Genomic DNA, 20,886 nt, shown 5'->3' on the forward strand with positions numbered 1-20,886 from the left:
AAAGGAGTAATTAGTCAAGCAACAAATCAACCCTAAATATGCGCCAATCATTACAGTCAATATGTATGTGTATATCAAAATTATCACTTATCATAGATGTAAGATTTCTTGATTTTCTAACGATGATATTTTACGAATTAAGTCGTACCGAAATGTGGCCGATAAGCATTAATAACGATACCTTCGAATTTTCCAACAATATACCAGCTACTGTTATTTATCACTGTGTCAAATATTCAGCCATCAGAATTTCATCAAATGTTATCATTCCTATTAATCACATTATCTTCTTTGTCGACTGGTGGCGGTCCTGTGGGAAGTGTGGCACTTGGTCCTGCAGTTAGATAACCCGCAGATACCGGTACACCAGCTTGAATAAAATTTAAGCAAAGATAAGAAGAGTCGTACAATAAGAATAACACAATATCGTGACACCAACGTAATTGTGATTTCAGTTACCAGTCAAATATCCCGCGGTGGGTGTGTTGGATATGAACAGATCGTGCATCTGGTCTTTGTACTCTGCCCAAACAGAGGATTTGTCTAATATTGCGGTGACTTTTTCACCCAGCAACAGACTCCGTGTCATTGCTTTCAAAGCTTTCACTATTTGAGCCTTTGTTGTGCCAGGATTATCAATGGTGTCTAATCTACCCTCCAGAAGTGTCAGAAGGTAGGGGACCATCTGTGCTTCCAAGGCCTGCAAGTATAAAGCAAAAATTTATTGCCTACAGATAGACAAAACTAGAAAACGATTGGCAAAATTATGATACCGCGACTGGGAATAGCAATATCGCACCTGCTTCACAAGTCTGTCCTCGTTCGTTGAAAATAATCTGTTTAATGCCTCGCAAGCTATGGCTATCATGTCTTTCCTCGATTGCATCGCATACTTTAGAGGACTTATACACTCTGTCTGGCATATTGATGTTATACATATCTGAAAATGAAATTTCTATTACATTCTCGGTGTGGCAAAAATAGAATAAAAAAATCATTGTAACAGCTTCTGATCCTGTGAAGGGAGATAGTAAGGGCTCTCTTTGAAAACTATACTGTTATAGATTGAAAAAGTGATTAAAAACTTCTATTTCCTACCTCACTAGCGGCTAATTGGTGTAATATTAATATGGCAGCTTTGTAGACAGCCGGTTGACTATTGGGAACAGACATTTGTCGACATAACTTTGGTATGTGGCCTAGAGATGGTACCTGATCAGCCAATGCTGGCTGAGCTTGCAGCAAGCATACCAAAGCTTGCGCTGCTAGCTCTAGCAAATCGGTCTGCCAAAAAAAAAAACATTGGTAAGATAACAGAGCATTTTGGAGAACCAAGATTCCAAAAAATCACTGCGCATCAGGATAGAAAGAAAAATTTGCATCAAAGCATATGTAACTTTCACACCAAATTATGGAGTACCACTCACGTCAGTTTTTTCCTTAGACATTAGAATCAATGTCGTATCCATCAGCTCGCTCAAGAACTCTTTAGGTTTTCTGAGGGCCCACGTAGGACTGGCTATAAACAGTCTGAGGTATACTCCAGCTACCACAGGTTCATTAGTTCCGATATCTATGTTAGTCTGCATTTCAGGCAACTTCAGATTTGTATTGGGATTCACTCTCTGGGCTGCATAGTGACTGAAATAACAAGGTTGATCGTATTTTATCTTGAAATATATAGAGATACCGAACAACAAGCTATAATTACTCTTCTTTCATCTCAGAAACGATCCTGGAAACCCTGTTCTTTGAGTCGTCATCCCAAATTAACTCTGGATTTTCATGTCTAGATTCAAACATATGTACACATTGTTTAGGGGCATCCCGGATTGCCTCGCTAAATAACCGTGGCAAGAATTTCGACAAATCGAGCTTTACTTTTGGCCCAGCTAACTTGTCGGAGGACATTTTAGCCAGTAAATCGGCAGCAGCTTCCCGAATTTGCGTATTGTTGGAGTTGCAAAATAAATCAAGAATGTACACAACAGCGCCTGAAACAACACCACAAGGCCTGTAAGTTATCTTGAAGTACATGTAAGCAACACCAGAACTAACATCAGTACCTTTCGTCAAAGCATCTTTTACTATTTTCGTAGTACTCATCAAGGCATACAATGTTTCCAAGGTCAGAAGCTGGCACTCGGTCAAACTGTGCAGGCACAAAAGTAAATGCACCACCACCTCATTGGCGGCAATATCGTTGACGCACTCTTGGTTTTTAGTAACATTATTAATAACTTCCAGAGCTCCCTTTTGAATTGGCTTGAAACTGTTGCAACTCAACAGGCCAAAAAGTAGCTTGAAGTGACCAATGCACTGCATTTCTACACCGGGATTATTTTTTATCACATTTTTGAGAGCGTCAAGGGATATTACGATATGTCTCAATTTTTCCTGATCCTTCTTTGACAATGCAACACTTCCGACAGAAGCTAAATAAGTAGCAGACTTGGAGAGAAAGTCTAGGAGGTCTATTGTGAAACCCTTTGGATTCTGAAAATTTTCAAAATAAAGTTTTCCAAACCATCAATTATGTTACAGAGGCATTAGCCATTCCTGATTAAGCCGCTTACCTCAATTGGGAACGTTGGCTGTTCATTATAAATTTTAACAAAGATTTCCCCAATTATAAGTTCATTGCTATGCGCCGTATATTTAAACTCAGTGAAATCGTGTTCAAAGTCTCCATTGCCACTCAGTTTTTCTTGCCGCTTCGATTCTAAGTACTCGTTTAGTTCTGCCCTGGTACCGTTGTCCCATATCAAATACGGATTTGAGCAATTTGAATTGAGAATTTTCAGTATTTCTTCAGGTTTTTCATTGCCAAGCTGGCGGGCCAGATACGGAGTGAGGGTGCTTTCCAGCGCAGCCACAGTAACGGGATTAACTGGTGTTTCATTATCGCCAGTCATATAGCCACCCAACCTAGCACAAGCCCTCACTGCAAGCTTAGCCAAGTTGTTTGCAACCTCTTGCCGATTTTCATCCTGACTCCTTTTCACGCCACCTTCCTCCAACGTGTAATCGTAGTTGAACATGAAGAGGAGCAGATGCCACAGTGCTCCCGACTGCAACAACTGCATCTGGAGTACGCTATCGGTTGCTAACGATGATACACACTCCGTTGCCACAGAGCAAAGTTTCGTTAAATGCTGAAACAATTTATTCGGTAAGCACATTATATTCGAAAGAAAAAGAGCTCTCCTTGCAATTCCAGGCTGATTGTTCTTGTAAACACGACAGCCGTACCTTGAAATATAACAGCCTGCAGAGATCCTTGACCAATTGAGGCAACTCGACCATCTTTTCTCTACACCCTCTAAACAACCCGGCAACAGCAAAGCATCTTGTGATATGTGTACAAACTTGAACAGCTACGTCATTGGGTTTACTCGAGTTATTTAAAACTGAAACGCATCTTGAATATGCTTCTAACATAACTTCCAAGCCACCTTCTCTCCTCAATTCTTCGGCATTTAAAGCAGAACAGTGAACCGTATGATAGGCAAGTTCGCTTGCTGCAGCCAGGAGAGGTGCTGACTTTGAAAACAATTGATCATCATTGGTCTCAAACTTTATTGTTTTAATCAGTTGTGGATAACCCGCGTATTTATACGGCTGAAGCTCATCGGCGTACCGATGGAACAGAATACTCTGCGTTCTAAGGATGAGAACAATGTTGTCCGGGTTTGGACCATCCGCTGTCCAACAGCTGCGGCTACACAGGAATTCGTAGGCTTGATTAACAGCTTCAAATTTATCCTGAAAGATATTAAACGTAACGATAAGTATGTTGGTAAATTTTCAACAGACCTGTAATAGTCCACGCTCTCTCAAAGCACAAGTTATTGACTCCTTACCCTGCCATCAGGATTCTTATCTGGATGATACATTTGTGCTAGTTTGTAATAAGACTTTCGCACGGTAGCTTCGTTGTGCTGTTTCCCACCAGCTAATCCCAAAACTTTGTAGGCATCGTCGACTGTCATAACAGGCGGCTTCTTTTCCACCTCTTTTTTCCATGCATCCAACACATCTTTCAGCAACTTTACCTGATAATAAATAATACTAATTATAAATAACGATAAAGATAAACTGTATTTATCAAGTACTTTGAGTTTAAAAAAATTTTGTACCTATATAAAACAAAATATGCTTACAGGGTCCGGAATTGGCCACTGGGGAAATTTGTTTGTATCACAGAGATGCCTGAGATAAAATATTTGGCAGAACAGTTCATTCTCAAGCTGAGGATATCTTATCGCAGGTATAGGGATGTATTGGTAGCGGGCCAGTGTGTGGCTTCGTAGCCTAGGTGAGAAGTCTGCTATATGCGCGGCCACTTTTTCTATTAACATTCTGCGCATTTCAGCATTCCAGATGGCTTCTGGGGTGTCAAAGTCACCCAAAAATATCTGTGCAAACTTTTCTGCCCCGTGATTCTCAAGGTAGCTAACCATAGCATCTGGCAAAAGCTGACCCAATATACTCCTCTGCATTATGTCAGATGCTGTGTTCTGAGTGGGAATATATAAAAAATAAACCAATGTTCAGATGCCCGGAAAATGGTAACATAATTTAAGATCCACTTACTTCGTCACCCCTAAACGCCTGTTTGGTGTGCGTCAACTGCAAAAATCTTGCAACCGGTAGAACATTGGACCCAGTATACATCAATATGAAGAAAAAGATTCCCGTTAGATAGATTTTTGACACGTCTGGATTATCCTTCATGACTTCGCATAGCAGAGTCGATACTCTCTCTACTAAAACTGGATCAAAAGTCAAGAGTAATTGAACTACATGTGGCATGCACTGAGGATCGGAAAGTAGCCTCTTAACACGAGGCAGTGGCCGAATCACAGCATCATCAGCATCTCGACTTGGGAAGTATTCGCACATTTTGATGAGAATGTTCAAAACTAGCGTTGCCAATTCACTTTCATTTATTACTGGACTGCCTTTGGCTACTAAAGTCCATTTCAACTGAGGAACTTGCATGATCATCCGCCATCCATCTAACCCTTGTGCCCAGACCTTAGTTTTGTTGTTAATTTTACTCGCTGCATATAATTTCTTCAATTCAGTTATGCAAATTGGACCTTTCCGCTGGTCTCCGTCGTTGTAATACCATTCTTTCTCCATGACTCTTTCTTGATCTGGCCCTGCCTCTATGACATTTGTCTGAGTCGGAACAACAGCACGCGACGTATGCAAGTGAGCCAATGTCAAGAGATCGACCATAGTTCTAACACCATTTTGATCCATAATATCTTTAACGTTTCTCCGATGTAGTATCAGCTTATTTATAAACATAACTAACCGGTCACGTTCCATCCTATCTGAACACCGTTCAAGCATACCAACTATGTACTTAGTGTCGGAAAAAGGGCCAATGTCTTCAAAATATCGACCGTACACGATAGTCATTGCTTGCAGGCAAAGGCACTTCATTTCAATTTTTGTAGTTAGCAAAAACCTATGATACAAGTCGTTGAAAAACTCATACCTAAAATGCAATAGGAGGTTAATCTGATATTTCTTTCCATGTACCAAAACGAGAAACATTTTGAAGAATGAATATCATATCAACTTACGACTTCCTTATAGGGCTATCAGGACTGTCTTCCTTCTCCAATAGCAGTCGGAGGTAATAATCCCCAATTTTAACTTCGTCGGAAAGAGAATGATACTGTACTTCGAATTCTCTGTGATTCCAGGCTATCAAAGTGCCACCAGACAAATCCTTGTCAGAGGTGAAAGCTCTTATTTCGTTTTCCAAAGCAGTTCTCAACTCCTCTCGTGTTTTGTGGTTCCAGATTAAATTTGGCAGCGCATGATCTTGATTAAATTTGTAATAAAATAGCTTCCAATTTGCTTCGGACTTAATCCTTTCTCTACGCTTTCTCAGTACAATCGGTCTTTCTTTAATTTTTTCACGCCGTTCGATACCCACTCTAGCACCCCAGTGTTGTAGGGCATTTTCCACATGCCTCTCAAGTACCCGCATTTGACGCTCAATCGCTATCCATTGTGGACTTTTTCTGTTTTTCGAGGCATGATCGATCGCAATTTTTAAATTATCACGATTATTCAATCGTTCTTCTTCCAGAAAAGAATCTGGTACTTTCTCCTCAGAATCCAGGTAATTCAACAAACCAACTGGCTGTAATTACAATTTCAAAATAAGTCACTCAAAAATTTAATCAGATTCACTGTAAAGTGTTTGAGCAGGTAACTATTGTCAAGCATATACCATTATTCTCTTTAGTAATCCCATCGCAGTAGGGTGTCCAGTGACCCACAAACCCACTAAATGTCGACACAATTGTCTATGTGTCAAAAGTCTACCGTCACTGCCCAGAGTGAACAAGCTATTCAACAAATGTCTCGGCAAAGCGCCTTCGGCTAGTGCAAGTTCTTGCATTTTTGCTGCAATTTCTGGTGCTCCTTCCTCAATTATAGCCCGCATCACGAGCCCTGCTCCTTTGACAACTGCTAACGAAGGGTGTTGAAACAGTCGAAACAATGATCTACCCCTAGCAGCGACCATTTCCAATAAATTATCGAAGTGTTTGCCATCTGTTGTTTCGCTGTATGGTACACAGAGCGCGAATGTTAGGAAGTCCAACATGGCAGAAACCACAAGAGCTCCTGTGCCATGATTCTAAAATGTTTATAAATAATGGAAAATCACACAAAATGAGGAATTTATGCCCAGTGGTTTTCATACACTCAATTTATCTAATTTTGAAGAGACAAAATTTATCACGACCCTACATTGGAATTGCTAAATTAAGACTGTGAAACTAGTTACGGTTGATTTTGAAATGCGAAAATACCTCAGTTTGACAAGTGGCTCAAAATATTCAGAATGCCAAGAGGAAACATGTATGTGATAATGTTTTTGTCGCATACTCACAACGTGACTGATCCACATGTCTAGGAGACTTTCAAGAAACTTGGTACTACTCAGTAGACTGCTTTTGTTCAATTGTTCCTGTCTCAAGTCACAGTCTTCATGCATGGGCTGCATGAGAGCACAAATACAATCCATTGCGGCTTGCGTCACTCCACAATCTTGTCGCTTCAATGCTTTGACGACTTTATTCCCGATGGCTTCTCTAAAGCCTGGTAAAGTGGTGAATGCTGTGAAACCAACTTTGCTTGCAACTAACCTTCTTAGGGCGTGAAACTGTGCCTCGACTTCGCTATTCGTTTCCAGTTCCTTGCTCACTAGAGCATTCAGGGCGCCAAGAATTACCTTGTCTTTGTTCTCGGTAAATAGGCCCTGTAAATAGTCATTTGTAACCCTGTGGACTTGAAGTTGTAACGTAGTTACAGTCCAATCAAGCGGTTTATTATCCTGAACAAGAAATATCACAGGTTGGTTCTAAACAAGGTATCTCCTCAAAGAGCAAGTTATCGAACCAATCGAGTGAACGACAATATTACAAAGCATGCTCGGCACGTATCACAACAATTTGTCATTTATCAATCATTGACATTATTGCAGGAAATTTGAGGTGAACGACCACGTTTCCGCATTGAAAATAGAAAACCAAGCGACAATTATTAAAGATTACTTACATCTTGGGAGGTGGAATAGTGTAGCCCGTTGTACGGAGCGTTTGCATTGAACCTTTCCAACATCTCAGAGAATGATTTATTACCAGGCGGCTGTTGCAGAAATTTTATATGAGAAGTCTCGACTTCTTCATCGACAGGCAAGTTCAATGGACCGAGTCTCTTGCCTCGAGATATAGGATACATTTTAACATGAACATCTCTGTTCCCAGATGCCCTAACACCGTCTAGTAAAGAAGCGAGTAAAGAATCCCTGTCAGTGGTTGTGTAACTCCGCATTTGACCATTCAGGTACTGTATCGTGAATAATTGCGGGTTCGAGTTATCTCGAACCAGAGTAAAAATATCAGACAACGGTCTGAGGGTGCAAATGCTGTATGTCTGAGGGTCTCTTTCAACAAGGCAAGTATCTGAAAGGCATAATGTTCTTCGTTGAGGATCCGAGTGCCTGGATGAGAGCTTGTGAACAGTGAACTCTGACACGCTGGTTATGTGCTCATCGCCACTGAACTTTCCCAGTCTTTGGGTGAGGAAATCATCGAGGATTATTTGTTCTTTCAGTACTTTTATATTGATTCCCAAGTTATTTAGTGCCGAATCCAGCATTTTCTTCTTTATCTCTTCAATTTGATGCGAGGCAAATAGGTGCAGACGTCCAAAGCCCCCACATACTATCACAAAGCCACCTGGGTAATCTTTCATTGTGGCAAGGCCTTCAAAGTCCTTGTAACAATAGCTAGCCAACAACATGTTTGTGGCAGGATCCAACTGGTCAAGACTGAATGGTGTCACCTCAAGGACAACGGGCAATCTCGTATCCGACCAATGATGCTTATAGGCTTGGTATCTCTGAGAAAAAGTGTATAATCTTGAACCCATGATTGTTGACATATCGAAATATTGGAGGATTTACGTAAGGTAAAATGGTTAATGGCGAAACAACGGCATTTTTTACATCAAATTTTAATTTATAAAAAATAACAACTAAAGTATTGACTATAATGTTGCGCGTCGTTTGTTAGTACCTAAAATTCTATTTTAGTAAATATGGTCAGCTTTAATCTTTGTAGCCTGCATAGTATTAAATGACCATGTGGTTGATAATATCGTATACAGGGTGTTCTATTGTAAATCACAAATTAGAGTATCTTTGAAACTAGAGCTGCTATTGGAAAATGTTTGAGGCAATAATTTTGTGGTTTCCAGGGAGACACAAACTAGTGATATCAGTTCAGTTGTAAGTATCACTGCTTCCAAGATACTGACACAAACTAGACTTTCTTGAATGGCAACCTATTTTTTACCAGTACAAAAAATGACCCTACATTAAGACAAATTCAAACATACTCGGTATGAGTGCTCAATGTTCACGCTTTGCAAATTACCCCTACAGGAAATAAAAAATCCATAGTCTTCTGCATAGATATTGTGTCTTCTCTTCAGATATTGCAGTGCGTGATTTATGATGAGAAACCCTGTATACTTCTACCATGACCGGCGCATTGTATTTTAAAGCGTAAAACTGCATCTTCGGTAGAAAGTAATGTTAACTCCATAATCGTAATGGCAAACCCACCAAAATCTCCTTTGGTTTTTCTGCAAATTGATTTCTGAATTTCAAAGCCTCAGTCAAAAGTTGTACCCTGTACTCAGAGCTGAATCTCATTGTATCTACTTTTCGTTCCTTGCGCATCGTGATACTAAACTCATATAGGCCAGACTGACTTTTATTTGTCGGCTGTAAGCTGATAAAATCTGAATATGCCCACTTATTAGTAACCTCGAGATTGCCAGGATTATAAGTTGTGATACCCATGGATCCGATAGAGAAAACACGTTTGTACCTAAAAAATTGAAAGCCACTTTATATATGACATATTTTGTTTTTATTGATAGTGACTGCTCTTCTGAAGTGGTTAAAAAGCCCTGAAGATGTGTTTATTCACCTTCACATGATGTCATTCTGAGAGTCCTTTGTAATTGACCACAGTCAGATATTCAGTTACGGATACATTTACTGATAAGCATATTCATTTGTGTAAGTAAACACGAGTGTTTATCTTCAGAGTAAAAATGTATGTGCAAGTATTACGAATGCAGAAATCATCCATAGTAAAAAATAAATACGGTAAGGCAGAAGCATACATAGTACGAGCCATTGCAAGAGATAAGAAAAACATTTGATGAAAGTGGCTTGACCGGAAAACAAAAAAGAAGCAAAAAATATGAAACTGCTTACTTTCCCTTCCACGAGTGTTTAGTGACAAGAAAACAAGCCACATCTTGATTATCCTTTATCGGCATCATTGTCTCATTTCCTGTAAATATTTCGTTAACGTATTTAAAAACAGTAACAGCTATGTACGGGTGTGGATACGTGCACACACTGTGAATAATTATAATAGACTTTCGGGAACTGTCAAACGTCTCGCATAACAACGTGTTCTCTGACAATAGACCCATTAACGAATGGACATTTAGTATTATCGAAATCAACTTACATTTACGAATGGGACTCTGTAGAAACAAATATAATTCAAACAGTATTTACTACTAATTTAATACGTAAGTGTCATTTTCGATAACTTTTCCAACCTATAAGTGCCGCCATGATGCTAGGGCCTAGGGGGTGTCACGCTAATGGAAATGGGCATTCGGAGAGACCATGGAGTGACCCCCCAGTAAAGCACAGTTTACGTATTGTATGTGTGTGACGTAGTAGGATGGTAGGACCAAGGAGATTATGGCCGAACACAATACTACGTTTCCATCGAACTTCAAATCTTTTGATAATCATAATCAAACATGAGGTCTGAAGTATGAAGAATTCACTAGATTTAAGGAATTCCCTAAATCGTGGAAATTCTTAGAAATCCATTCTTTGCATTTTACTATTCGATTGACGTAATTCCTACGACTCCGTGCGTAATACGTTTGTCGACATGTATGTATACCACTGATCTATGTATACAGTTAAAACTTACCGGCTAACTTGTTCCGGTCTGAAACAAAATGCGAGTTCAATTCTATACGAATCATATAATCACGGACTTATGGACGGCGCTGCTACAGTCATCTATTCCGTCTATTGAAGTCTATCCCGTTGACTGAAGAATCTTCAGTCAACGTCTTTGGTCTATTCAATGGGCTGGTTGGTTAGCAATCTTCACTCTCCACTCCCTGTTAACGCTCTTGGTATACCTGCGTGCTCTATGATCAAATTAGCCGATGATGGAAGTCCGTGCATGCATTGAGCACTTTCATATTTCTGCTACTGGCTGTAGTTTTAGTTGTCAACGTAACTTGTCGCATTTCCATCGGTGGTAGGCAACATTTTAACGGTGAGCGGATGTCATAAGATGCGTTTCCTTTCGGCTGTTCCACAGTTTTAATCACTTATTCGTAGATATTTTCCTCAGTCTAAGCTACTACTCAAGGGCAGCTTGATTGGAAGCTGAAATTTCTGTGGATTTAATTATGGCTTTGACTATTTACATCGTTTGCCTCGAAATCCAAAAGATTCTGCCTGTATTAATATAAGTTGGCAGTTACGCGTCTAGTATCAACTGTGCTGTATACAATACCCTTTGTACATTACAGTATAAAGAGCGAGCAATCTAAAACAATATCTAGATATTTGGATTTCCATCACGCAGTACTGCATATTTTTCAAATAAAGTAATATATTGCGCGACCCACAGTCCACAGTCAAGTCATAATATCTCTAATTTTGTGCATAATACAGGGAAAGGTAACGCAAGGACCAATGGACCACGGAAAGAATTGAAGAGAAATGGATGAACAAATAGAAAGCATACGTGCGGCCGCTGCTGCTATTCCAAAGGGTCCGCTAAAGACGGAAGAAATATCTCAAAGTAGCCCCGAAAATGAACCAAGCGAGCGAAGCGACGGCACCACGTCACCCCCGCCTAATTGCAGCATTTGCTTGGGCAAGCTCATCAACAAATCTTTCACCGACAGCTGTTTGCATCAGTTTTGTTTCAGCTGCTTGTTGGAGTGGTCGAAAATAAAAACAGAATGCCCTCTGTGTAAACAGACGTTCAAATCCATAATACATAATGTTAGATCCGAAGGAGACTACGATCAATATCATGTTCCCCGTCAGTTTGTCTCACTGTCTGCATCACAGATGGCTGCAACAGTGGATGTTCATTTTGATCTGGTCAGCAGTATGAATGTACCAAGGGAAGCACGTGGATTTAGCTACCGGTAAGTCAGCTAAACTTAGAGCTTCTTCATTCTTGGTTCCTAGATACTGGCATCGTCAGCTAATAATTTTGAAATCACAATCAAGCTCTCTGTACATGGAAAACTTAATGTTTCTACAAAATGTTTCATACGGATATCATACCCTGCCAAAATAAGACTTGGTTCTGCTAGAAAGCTGTTTGGATGCTGTTCAAAAGTGTACTTATTTGAGTACTAGAAATTGTTTCTGTTTTAGTACAACAATGACACCTAATCATCGATACCGGAATATCTTGAATCCTGAACAAGTTATGAGGAATGAACAAGTACCCGCTGTCACATCACTAGTTTCTAGAGCGGAACGGAGACTGCGACGTACCAATCCTATCGACTATCGGCGCAATGTGTATCGTTTTGGACATTGGGCGACATCTCTACCCGACATATTTGGAAACTTCAGGGAATGCAGTGCTGAATACTATCGGTAAGCTACACTGATTATGATTTAAATTTTACCTGTATTATTTGAAATGAATTACTTCAGTTTCAATTTTTCATTCTCACTTTGTCCTGTCATTTATTTCCATGACTTTAAATCTGAGGATTATTTTAATGTTTTAGGATACAAAGTCCAATGTGCTTAATTTTGAAATTTTTCTAAATTTCAATTCTTACTAGGATACTAAGGCGTGTGTGGTATTGATCTATTTTACAGGCGAAACCCAAACCAATTAAATCGACTGATTCCTTGGTTGAATCGTGAACTACAAGTATTACTTAACAACAATGCTCCACAAATAAGTTACGTGATGCGTGTTATCATGGAATCTATCACTCGGTACGACTTGAGAAGTTCCGACTTTCGAGACACAGTTCGTCCCTACTTTGCCATGCACACCGAGCACTTTGTCCATGAACTACTCAACTACGCGCAGACCAGTTTTGATGTGATTGGTTACGATCAATATGTTACCTATGTTTCAAATCGTGGTTAGTATGATATTTAATTCAAGTTCCATGTTGCAAAAATGTTCGCCAATAAATGTCACCGGTTCATTCCATTCAAATTCTATTTCTTCTTTCAACAAAATTTATAAACTCTATGGTCACATAACTAAAAAGATTTTCAACTGAATGATTTTACTGTCGCATTCTTAACAACTCGATGTAACTTTTTGTTGAAATTTAAAATTCGCTATATATCTGTAACTATGGGAAACACCTCTGGTCAGTAGATTATAGTCTTTTACGTCCTTCTCGGGTTTCTCACTACCCTCTAGATTTTTTAATCCTAGCAATTTGAATGGATATCAAAGTGTGAAATTATTTTCCATAATAACGGAAATTCAGACTTCCGTGTCAGACTTTAACTTGGCAGACAGAACAACCGATGAGGTCAAATTGTGTACAATTCTCATCAGAGAATGGTAGTGGAAATCACTGAAATTGATTTTGGACATCCTCATATGTCATGTTCTGCAGGTTTGTCCAACGAATATGTCCCTGTCGTATCATCACCCAGTTCTAGTAGCAGCAGCATATCTAATGATTCAGATGTTCAAGTTGTTGAAGAAACTATCGATGCGAGTCGGATCAATATTGAGATGCCCGGAATAGGACCGCATACGGTCGAGATGCCTGGTATGTAATCCAAACGTACATACCTATCTATATACTATACCTATATCTTATATATACTATACCTTGACTCGCATAGTCTTAGGAAACTCAATGATGATGGATTTTTCCCTTGCCTATGCTTGCATACATTTTGTGATTTGATGTAGTACTTTACTTTAATCTTGTAGTACTTCTCTCTCAAGGTCCCAGTACAGTAGCTGAAGCATTCCGTGAAACGACACAAACATCTAATATTGTACTGACAATTTCGTCAAGCTCATCAGGAATATCAGATAATGAATGTGAAGTTGTGGGATATGTGAAGCCCAGACACGAAAGAACACCAGAAGTCATCGATTTATTATCGTCGGATGCTGATACAGTAAATGTGCCTGATGCTCCCAATTTAGATTATACGTGAGTCTAGTATTTCTTAAACCTATTGCTTAGCATTTTCTATGGAATTTCTGTTTTCTCAATATATACTCAATATATGCTTCGCTGATCATTCATATACTTTTTTAGCGAGCATACTAGACACAACTGTCAAGTCGTGACAAAACAACATCCGATTTTTGAAGATTCTATAGATCGGTCTCTTTTTGATTCTCCAAGTGTATCAACCTTCAGCGAAGTTAACGAGGCTACTACTTCAACGGATAGAAAGGGAAGCTCAATCCGAAATACCCTGGCATCCATGAAACGATTTTCTCACACAACGACGTCGGAGAGTGATGATCTAGATTCAAATCGGGATTGTACTCCCTACAGCAGTAGCAAATCAAAGAACAAGTCAAAGAAGTCAATCATTGCCACAACTCCTGCGCATCATCAAAAGTACAAGCGTGGTACTAAAATGTTTGTTCGAATAAGGCGTCGTATTAAAGCAGTAATTTCAAGTAGCAGCGAATCTGAAGGCCGGAGCGTACAAGGAATATTCAAACCCATGTCAACAACACCGGAAAGTGACAAGAGAGAATGTTCTTCAAGTTGGAGTGATTCTAGTCCGGACCGGCACAAAAAACGACAGAAAACAAAAGGTAAATCCAAATTATTGAAATCGGCAATATCCAATATGATTACAATTCGTAAAGACTTAGTTAAAAAGGAAGAATGGTGCAGCGAAGATTGTGCAGAAAGTGATGCCTCTCAACGAAGCACCAGTATTTCCAAACATAGATCTTGCCGAAATAAAAAATATGGATCGAAGAGATATCGTTCGATCAAGGATTCAGATTCCGAGCGAGAAGTAAAGAAACGTGAAAGCGACGACCATAATTCTTTTGAAGACAATGGGATGTCAAGTAAAAAACAAACGGAAGCTAATTTGAAAGTTGACTATAGCACGACAGATTCTGAGAGGAATGTGTTGAATGGTCGCTCGAGTAGCTATTGTAGCGCACGGTCAAGTAAACCATATGTTGCTAAGAAAAAATCAAAACACAAGGATAGACGAAAAGAAAAGGAAAGTCGCAAAACCGACGGCAGGACGGTTGCTGCTACTGTCACAGATTCATTCCAGGCCGATGATGATTGCACGCCAAGTGTTTCAACGGCATCCGTAACGTCATCCGTTAGAAGTGACACACTTCTTTCATCTAGATATGCCAGTTGTAAAAAACGTTCGAGTTCTAAGGAGAGACGTAAATCCCACAGAAAATACAAGGAGTCCAGAAAGTCTCATAAACGATCTAAGAGCGAATCGAAATCAAGGTCCAAGAAAAAGAAGCGCCGTATCAGATCGTCCTCCAGCTCTAACTCAGAATGAAAATGTATTAAAAACTTTGCCCATTAACGCTCAGGTCTCTGTCTGTGCGCGGCAAGATTTAACTCTCATAAATCATCTCTAGATGAAATATCTTGTTGATAATAATTCCCAATGCTAGCGTGCGCTAGCAAAAATAGGATCTGCATAATTCGTAGATATACGTTATGGAAATGATTGATTGAAGGGTGATCATAGAATACAGAAATCACGAGAGTAATTGAACGTTTTTTACACGTATGTTTTATTTTTATTAAAAGCTCCTTCTCCCCCCCCCGCCCCCCTTCTCTATGCATTAAGTGCAGGTGAAAAAAAAATTAATAAAAAATACGACGATAGCGCGTTAGCGAATGGCAACATTTTTTGAATTGCTCAGCATTACAGGGAAAAATTCCACGAATCATAAAAAGATGTAATTCGAGGCACCTCAAAACTTCTTACACTATTTCAAAGAACTGTTTGAAATATGTTTGAGCACACTTTTATTCCTGCTCCCCCCCCCCCCCCCCCCCCCCCCCCCAATTCATTGTCAGTTTCGGCCTGTTAGTGACCCGTGGCCTTAAGGTTCAGTACTAAACCACGCGTTTACACTGTTGTAATTTCGTAAACGTACGTTAGTAATATTGAGTATAAGTAATGGCAACATTCAACACTTCTATTTTTGTAAGTGGTACAAAAGTGATAAGCTCCCCTCTTTCTAAATTGATGCACGCGCAGCGACGAGAAGGAATTATATAAACAGAAACGTATTTTCTTGAAGGATGAAATCAAAAGCCTTCAAAAATTACTTTATTTTTAAATTTACTTTCATATTGTACATACATTTTTTTTTAAGATTACACACAATACAACCGCCTTACTTGCATTAATCTGCACAGATTCGTTTAGGAAAAATGAATTCCTTCTGTGTTGAATGCATGCAGAAGGCTGAAACAAATAAAATTGTGATCATACATATTTATTGTCCCTGAAGATTAAGGAGTTAACATCTTTTGTTACCTATTTATAACATGCCAACGGATTCTATGAAATTTGTACTGTACACTTCGGATTGTGTTTGCAGGAACAGTAAAATGCACTGAAAACGCCATATTTGCATGGAAATAAGTTGCATCTCATTACAAGTTTTGCCTGTTCCGGAAATTCGGGAGTACTGTAAAGAGTATAGCCGGGTTTGTATGGGAAATCTGCCCCCGCGGTTTTTTGATTTGCATTTGGGGGATCGATTTGACATCAAATAAAAATTATTCAGGTAAATTTTTAGCTCATTATCCCAAACGGTTTTCGAGATTTAAAGGAAAATTTTTTTTTTCGATTTTTTTTTTTTTTTCAATAGTGAAATTCAAAATTAATTAATGGTGTTTTTTTCCAATGAGAATTGTGACGCAAGGAGCTGTGCGAAAAACATCACTTTTTCATGTTATTTTAAATAATAACTGGATACGTGTCGAACGTAACTGATGGGAACCTAGTGAAAACCACTTGTTTTATAGAGCTTTATTATGAGTTCAAGTTTCAAACAAATCGAAAAAGTTTAGAGTTTCACTGAGGTGTCCCCTTTGCGCAAGGTTTCGAAAAAAAATTCCTGAGTGTAAAGGGGTATAGAAGACATTTTCTGACAACTTTTGGTGGTGGACACTTTTAAATAACATGGTAGAAAAAAATATTATAGCTCTATTTCTGTTCTTAAAAATCGGCTTTCCACCTGAGATTCATAATGAAAGTGTTTTTTTATCCCATTTACTCCTAAAAATTGGAAAAAAATCATCATTCATTAATTTTGAATTTTACTAGAGAAAAAAAAATAAAATCGAAAAAAGGGTGTAAAATCTCGAAAACCGTTAGACATAATAAGCCAAAAATGTTGCTGAACTATTTTTATTTGATGTCAAATCGATCTCCCGAGTGCAAATCAAGTAAGCCGCGGGGGCAGATTTCCCATAAAAATCCGGCTATACTCTTCGACTTCAAAATCAAGATTCAATATTGAAAATATAATTCGGTTATTATACGTTTTCCCTATTTATCATCAGTCCCAACAAATATCGAGAAAATATGTGAACATCACACATCAAGACTCAACTTGCAATCAATCTCACATAAGGTGTAATCTACCACTCAACGCTGTTCACTTGAATGGTCAGTGCAATGCTTTTGAAATATTCTTTAAGAAAGTGGTGGTATCTAGATAACCAGTACTTTTCTGAATTGGACGTCTAAAAAGAGGATTACGTTTTACATGCAACTGGGTTTAGGTCCATGTAAATATGGCAATAAAGTACAAGATATTGTTTTCTTATATATATAATTTCACCCGAAATATGACAGTTAATTTTGAGTTTACTGACATCACACTGTAATGTTTAAATGAAGTAGTGCAACGTTACTTATAGGTAAAAGCATTATTCAAGAAAAATGTTGTGAATAGAAATAAAAAAATAAATAAATACGAATTACCTCATGAAATCATCGATGTCCATCGACCTTGGTCGTTTCTCTGTGGCCCCTGCTTCAGTCAAAATATCATTGATCTTGCTTTTCAAATCAAAATTATCCGGTATGCTCTGTAAAAATGTTATATCGACAGGCACATGGAGATTTACAGGTAAAGTGAGTTAACTTACAGTGTTTTTCAAACTGCAGTGCAGCCTGTAATTTTTTTCCAAGAGGGTCGTAACTGCGGTCTGTTTGAATGCAGCAGCCAATGTCTTATTTTTCCTAACAAATGCTATTCTAGTCAGACCATCCCATTCTTTGTAATTTATTGGAGGCGGTGGATTCCTTGGTTCAATTCTAACTACACTAGATTCAACTTTCGGTGGGGGCCTAAAGTTATTTTTACCAACTTTCATCAGCATATCGACCCTTGCTAATAGCTGCGTATTGATACTCAGTCTGCAGTACAATTTATCCCCCGGCTTTGCCACTAGCCTTTGCGCAAATTCTCGTTGAAACATGAGAACTGCGCATCTGAAAGATTAAAAACATCAGAAGACAAAAGACTGACCATGGTAATTGTCCCAGGCAGCAGTTGTCTGCTAAAAGTTCACATACACATGCTAATGTATTTTTAAGTAACAGAGTACTTTGCGTATGATTTTAGTTTACCTGAAGAAAGGTCGGTGCAAAAGCAATTTGAAGACTAATGGTGAGGATATTTGATAAGGCACATTTGCAACGCATATGTCGAAGAATGGCAGATCCGTCTTAAGGGCATCCCCGACCATAATGCTAAGCTTGGCTTGAAATGGTGTACCTTGGACACGTTTCTGTAATTCAGCGACCATCCTGGGATCTACTTCGCATGCGATAACTTTTTTAACTTTTTCTAACATCTTGACAGTCATGTTTCCGGTACCTGGACCTATTTCTAGGACCACATCGGTCGGTCGCAGAGCCGATTTCTCCAACATCCCTTGTATGACTAATGGATTTTTTAAAATGTGCTGACCAAAGTCCTTGTTAAATACAATGCCTGAAAATAATGGAAAACATTGCTATCCTTTCTCGAATTCAAGCGGTTCTTGTTTCTGATGATTAAAAGTTTTCTACTGCCTATACTTTATGCGCATCAAGTGCAGTTTCCTTATATTTTGGCGATTACGAATGGTTGTATGCTCGGGAAACTGTGCTACCGTTCTTAAATAACTAGTACAGTAAGTAAATACAAAACATTTGGTGTATTCCTTGATAGAAATAACCGTACATAAGGAGTGGATAGCGCCACAAGGCGAGATACACATGACCCATACGAACACCGATAGCTGTGTCAAATACAAACCTTGTTTGGAAATTTCCTGGTGGACGCGAGACTTCTTATCAACGCGGATTTTCGGCATTTTCAACAATTTACACAGCTCGTGGAGGTTATAAGCTATAAACAGTATTTCTCTACACTGAATACGAGTGGTTTAAATATAAGAGGTTAGTAATACATTGTATGGTTTTATACACAACGTCAGAATGACCAAAAATAATCGATCACCTTATGCCGATTAATCGAGTATAATCGATTATTGTTCAAATTCGATTGATCGACCGACGCGATTGTTTTTTATTACCTGGCGGGTCTGGGTCTTCGGGGATATTAGCAGTTTCACGTATTATCAACCGAGTGACTAACTACGTTCATAAAAAAAGTTCTTCAGGGCGTTGGTAACATACCGTCGTCATTGTGATATTGAAAAGTTAAGAAAATCTCGCACCAGGAATATGTACGCCGCAATTATACAGCGGAAAAATAAATGTCAATCTAAATACATGGACGTGTATCTTCTAAATTTACCTGAATAAATCAAATCTTCTCCAGGCGACAGTAGCATATATCGCGAAGGTACTCAATTTATTTTTTGGAAGTTTTTTACGAAGTCATAGGGTTCACATTGAGAATTCTTTTTAAATTTGCTGAGTACTTTGGAAATAATGAATTAAAAAAATTTGATGGCTCAGGTTTTGAAAATATCCGAAAATTCCGAAACACTTTTCTATTGACTAGAAGCACGTTGGAGATTTGTACAAGGCTGAACCTATTTTTTGAGCTTTTCTCAAAATTTGAACGCGATGATTGGGTTTTAATTTAGAAAAATTATATCAGATACATATCAGACAGTGATTATGGTAGATTTGAGTACTTCGTATTTCATGAGCTGTTGATCCTTTGGTGTTATAGATGTCTTGTTCGCATTCCTGAAGGTCCAATTAGTCTGAAAAGATTGGTACGAACTGATTTGGAGAAAAAGGATTTTTCTTCAGATAACAGTATGGCTAACCCCTTTGGATTTTTGGCGCATGTTTGACGATTTTGGATGATGTTGGATTGAATTCTTTCATGCACTGTATTGACGTAATTTTGCGAGAGTAATCGATTCCGCACAATATTGACGCTCTGCAAGCAACGAATCAGAACTCACGAAATCAAAACAACATCAAACTTGCACTAGGATTTGCTAGAGGAGGATAAGAAAAATCACAAACTCATAGCTACAAAGTTTCAGTTTCAGTTTATTCAACGTGCCTTACGTCTAGTACAAGTGTTCAGGTGTCAGTATATATATAAATCCTACTTTACCAAGTTTTCGAATAGTATAATAAAAGGAGGTTATACTAATCCATTATACACATAACTGTATATTATGCCAATCATTTATATAATATTATATTAATTGATATAATTATTATCATATTTCTAATGGTATTGGATTTCAAGGCATGAACAAAAACATGCAATACAATGAACGAACATGTCATAACAAATCTGACGACTATATGATAAAAATAAAAGACTGCAATATGAATTCAGTACACTACAATATAAAGAACAGTATTGTATGAGATGGTAATTATTATAGTATGTAAGCGCAGCTTGAGTTCCTGTCTGCGTACAGAAGCAATGCACCTCTGCAGGATACAAGATGTATGATATTGTATGTGTACTATTTGACGTGACCTGAAATAAATTGAAGATATCTATACAAATTTCTCCGTTTATTCTTCGGATCTTCTCAGGTGTTAATCCTGTGATGCTCCGAATACCTTTTTTGGAATCCTTGGGGTCGAATTGAAAGGAAGAGTCATTTAGAGAAGTAGTTATTGAACCGATTCTAAGACGAAAAGTTTTCCGCTTGGAAGAAAGAAGATGGGGCACTATTCCGACGTCATTTTGCGAGAGAAATTGATTTAACGCAGTCCCGAAACGCTGCGTG

The 20,886-nt window shown here is 38.6% G+C and overlaps 3 protein-coding genes across 5 annotated transcripts; 1 reads left to right on the forward strand and 2 right to left on the reverse strand.

Moving 5' to 3' along the window:
* Window positions 1-216: 216 nt before the first annotated feature.
* Window positions 217-10,241, reverse strand: LOC124416632 (dnaJ homolog subfamily C member 13). 3 transcript variants are annotated; one of them, XM_046897877.1, is made up of 19 exons: window positions 10,092-10,241; window positions 9,830-9,908; window positions 9,167-9,434; window positions 7,594-8,439; window positions 6,926-7,294; window positions 6,260-6,670; window positions 5,601-6,169; window positions 4,597-5,512; window positions 4,164-4,520; window positions 3,864-4,055; window positions 3,253-3,765; window positions 2,577-3,155; window positions 2,067-2,496; window positions 1,712-1,994; window positions 1,428-1,641; window positions 1,099-1,284; window positions 800-940; window positions 460-700; window positions 217-370 (listed from the first exon to the last, which is right to left on the reverse strand). In XM_046897877.1, the coding sequence occupies exons 2-19, from the start codon at window positions 9,895-9,897 to the stop codon at window positions 255-257; spliced, it is 6,699 nt and encodes a 2,232-aa protein (XP_046753833.1). In that variant the 5' UTR covers window positions 9,898-9,908; window positions 10,092-10,241; the 3' UTR covers window positions 217-254. The 3 variants fall into 3 exon arrangements, with proteins under 3 accessions (XP_046753833.1, XP_046753832.1, XP_046753835.1); XM_046897876.1 differs by having other exon boundaries at window positions 6,926-7,369; XM_046897879.1 differs by lacking the exon at window positions 10,092-10,241 and adding an exon at window positions 9,537-9,607 and having other exon boundaries at window positions 6,926-7,369; window positions 9,830-9,847.
* Window positions 10,242-10,769: 528 nt separating this feature from the next.
* On the forward strand, window positions 10,770-15,443 carry LOC124416633 (E3 ubiquitin-protein ligase Topors-like). Its single transcript, XM_046897880.1, has 7 exons — window positions 10,770-10,931; window positions 11,336-11,820; window positions 12,056-12,283; window positions 12,515-12,789; window positions 13,282-13,440; window positions 13,623-13,836; window positions 13,945-15,443. The coding sequence occupies exons 2-7, from the start codon at window positions 11,384-11,386 to the stop codon at window positions 15,185-15,187; spliced, it is 2,556 nt and encodes an 851-aa protein (XP_046753836.1). The 5' UTR covers window positions 10,770-10,931; window positions 11,336-11,383; the 3' UTR covers window positions 15,188-15,443.
* Window positions 15,444-15,972: 529 nt separating this feature from the next.
* LOC124415888 (probable dimethyladenosine transferase) lies at window positions 15,973-19,114 on the reverse strand. Its single transcript, XM_046896588.1, has 5 exons — window positions 18,966-19,114; window positions 18,293-18,659; window positions 17,809-18,154; window positions 17,642-17,748; window positions 15,973-16,111 (listed from the first exon to the last, which is right to left on the reverse strand). Exons 1-5 carry the CDS (start codon window positions 19,021-19,023, stop codon window positions 16,069-16,071), a joined length of 921 nt encoding a protein of 306 aa, XP_046752544.1. The 5' UTR covers window positions 19,024-19,114; the 3' UTR covers window positions 15,973-16,068.
* Window positions 19,115-20,886: the final 1,772 nt, after the last annotated feature.

This window comes from Diprion similis, chromosome 2, assembly GCF_021155765.1.
Source record: "Diprion similis isolate iyDipSimi1 chromosome 2, iyDipSimi1.1, whole genome shotgun sequence".
In the NCBI taxonomy this organism is placed as follows: domain Eukaryota; kingdom Metazoa; phylum Arthropoda; class Insecta; order Hymenoptera; family Diprionidae; genus Diprion; species Diprion similis.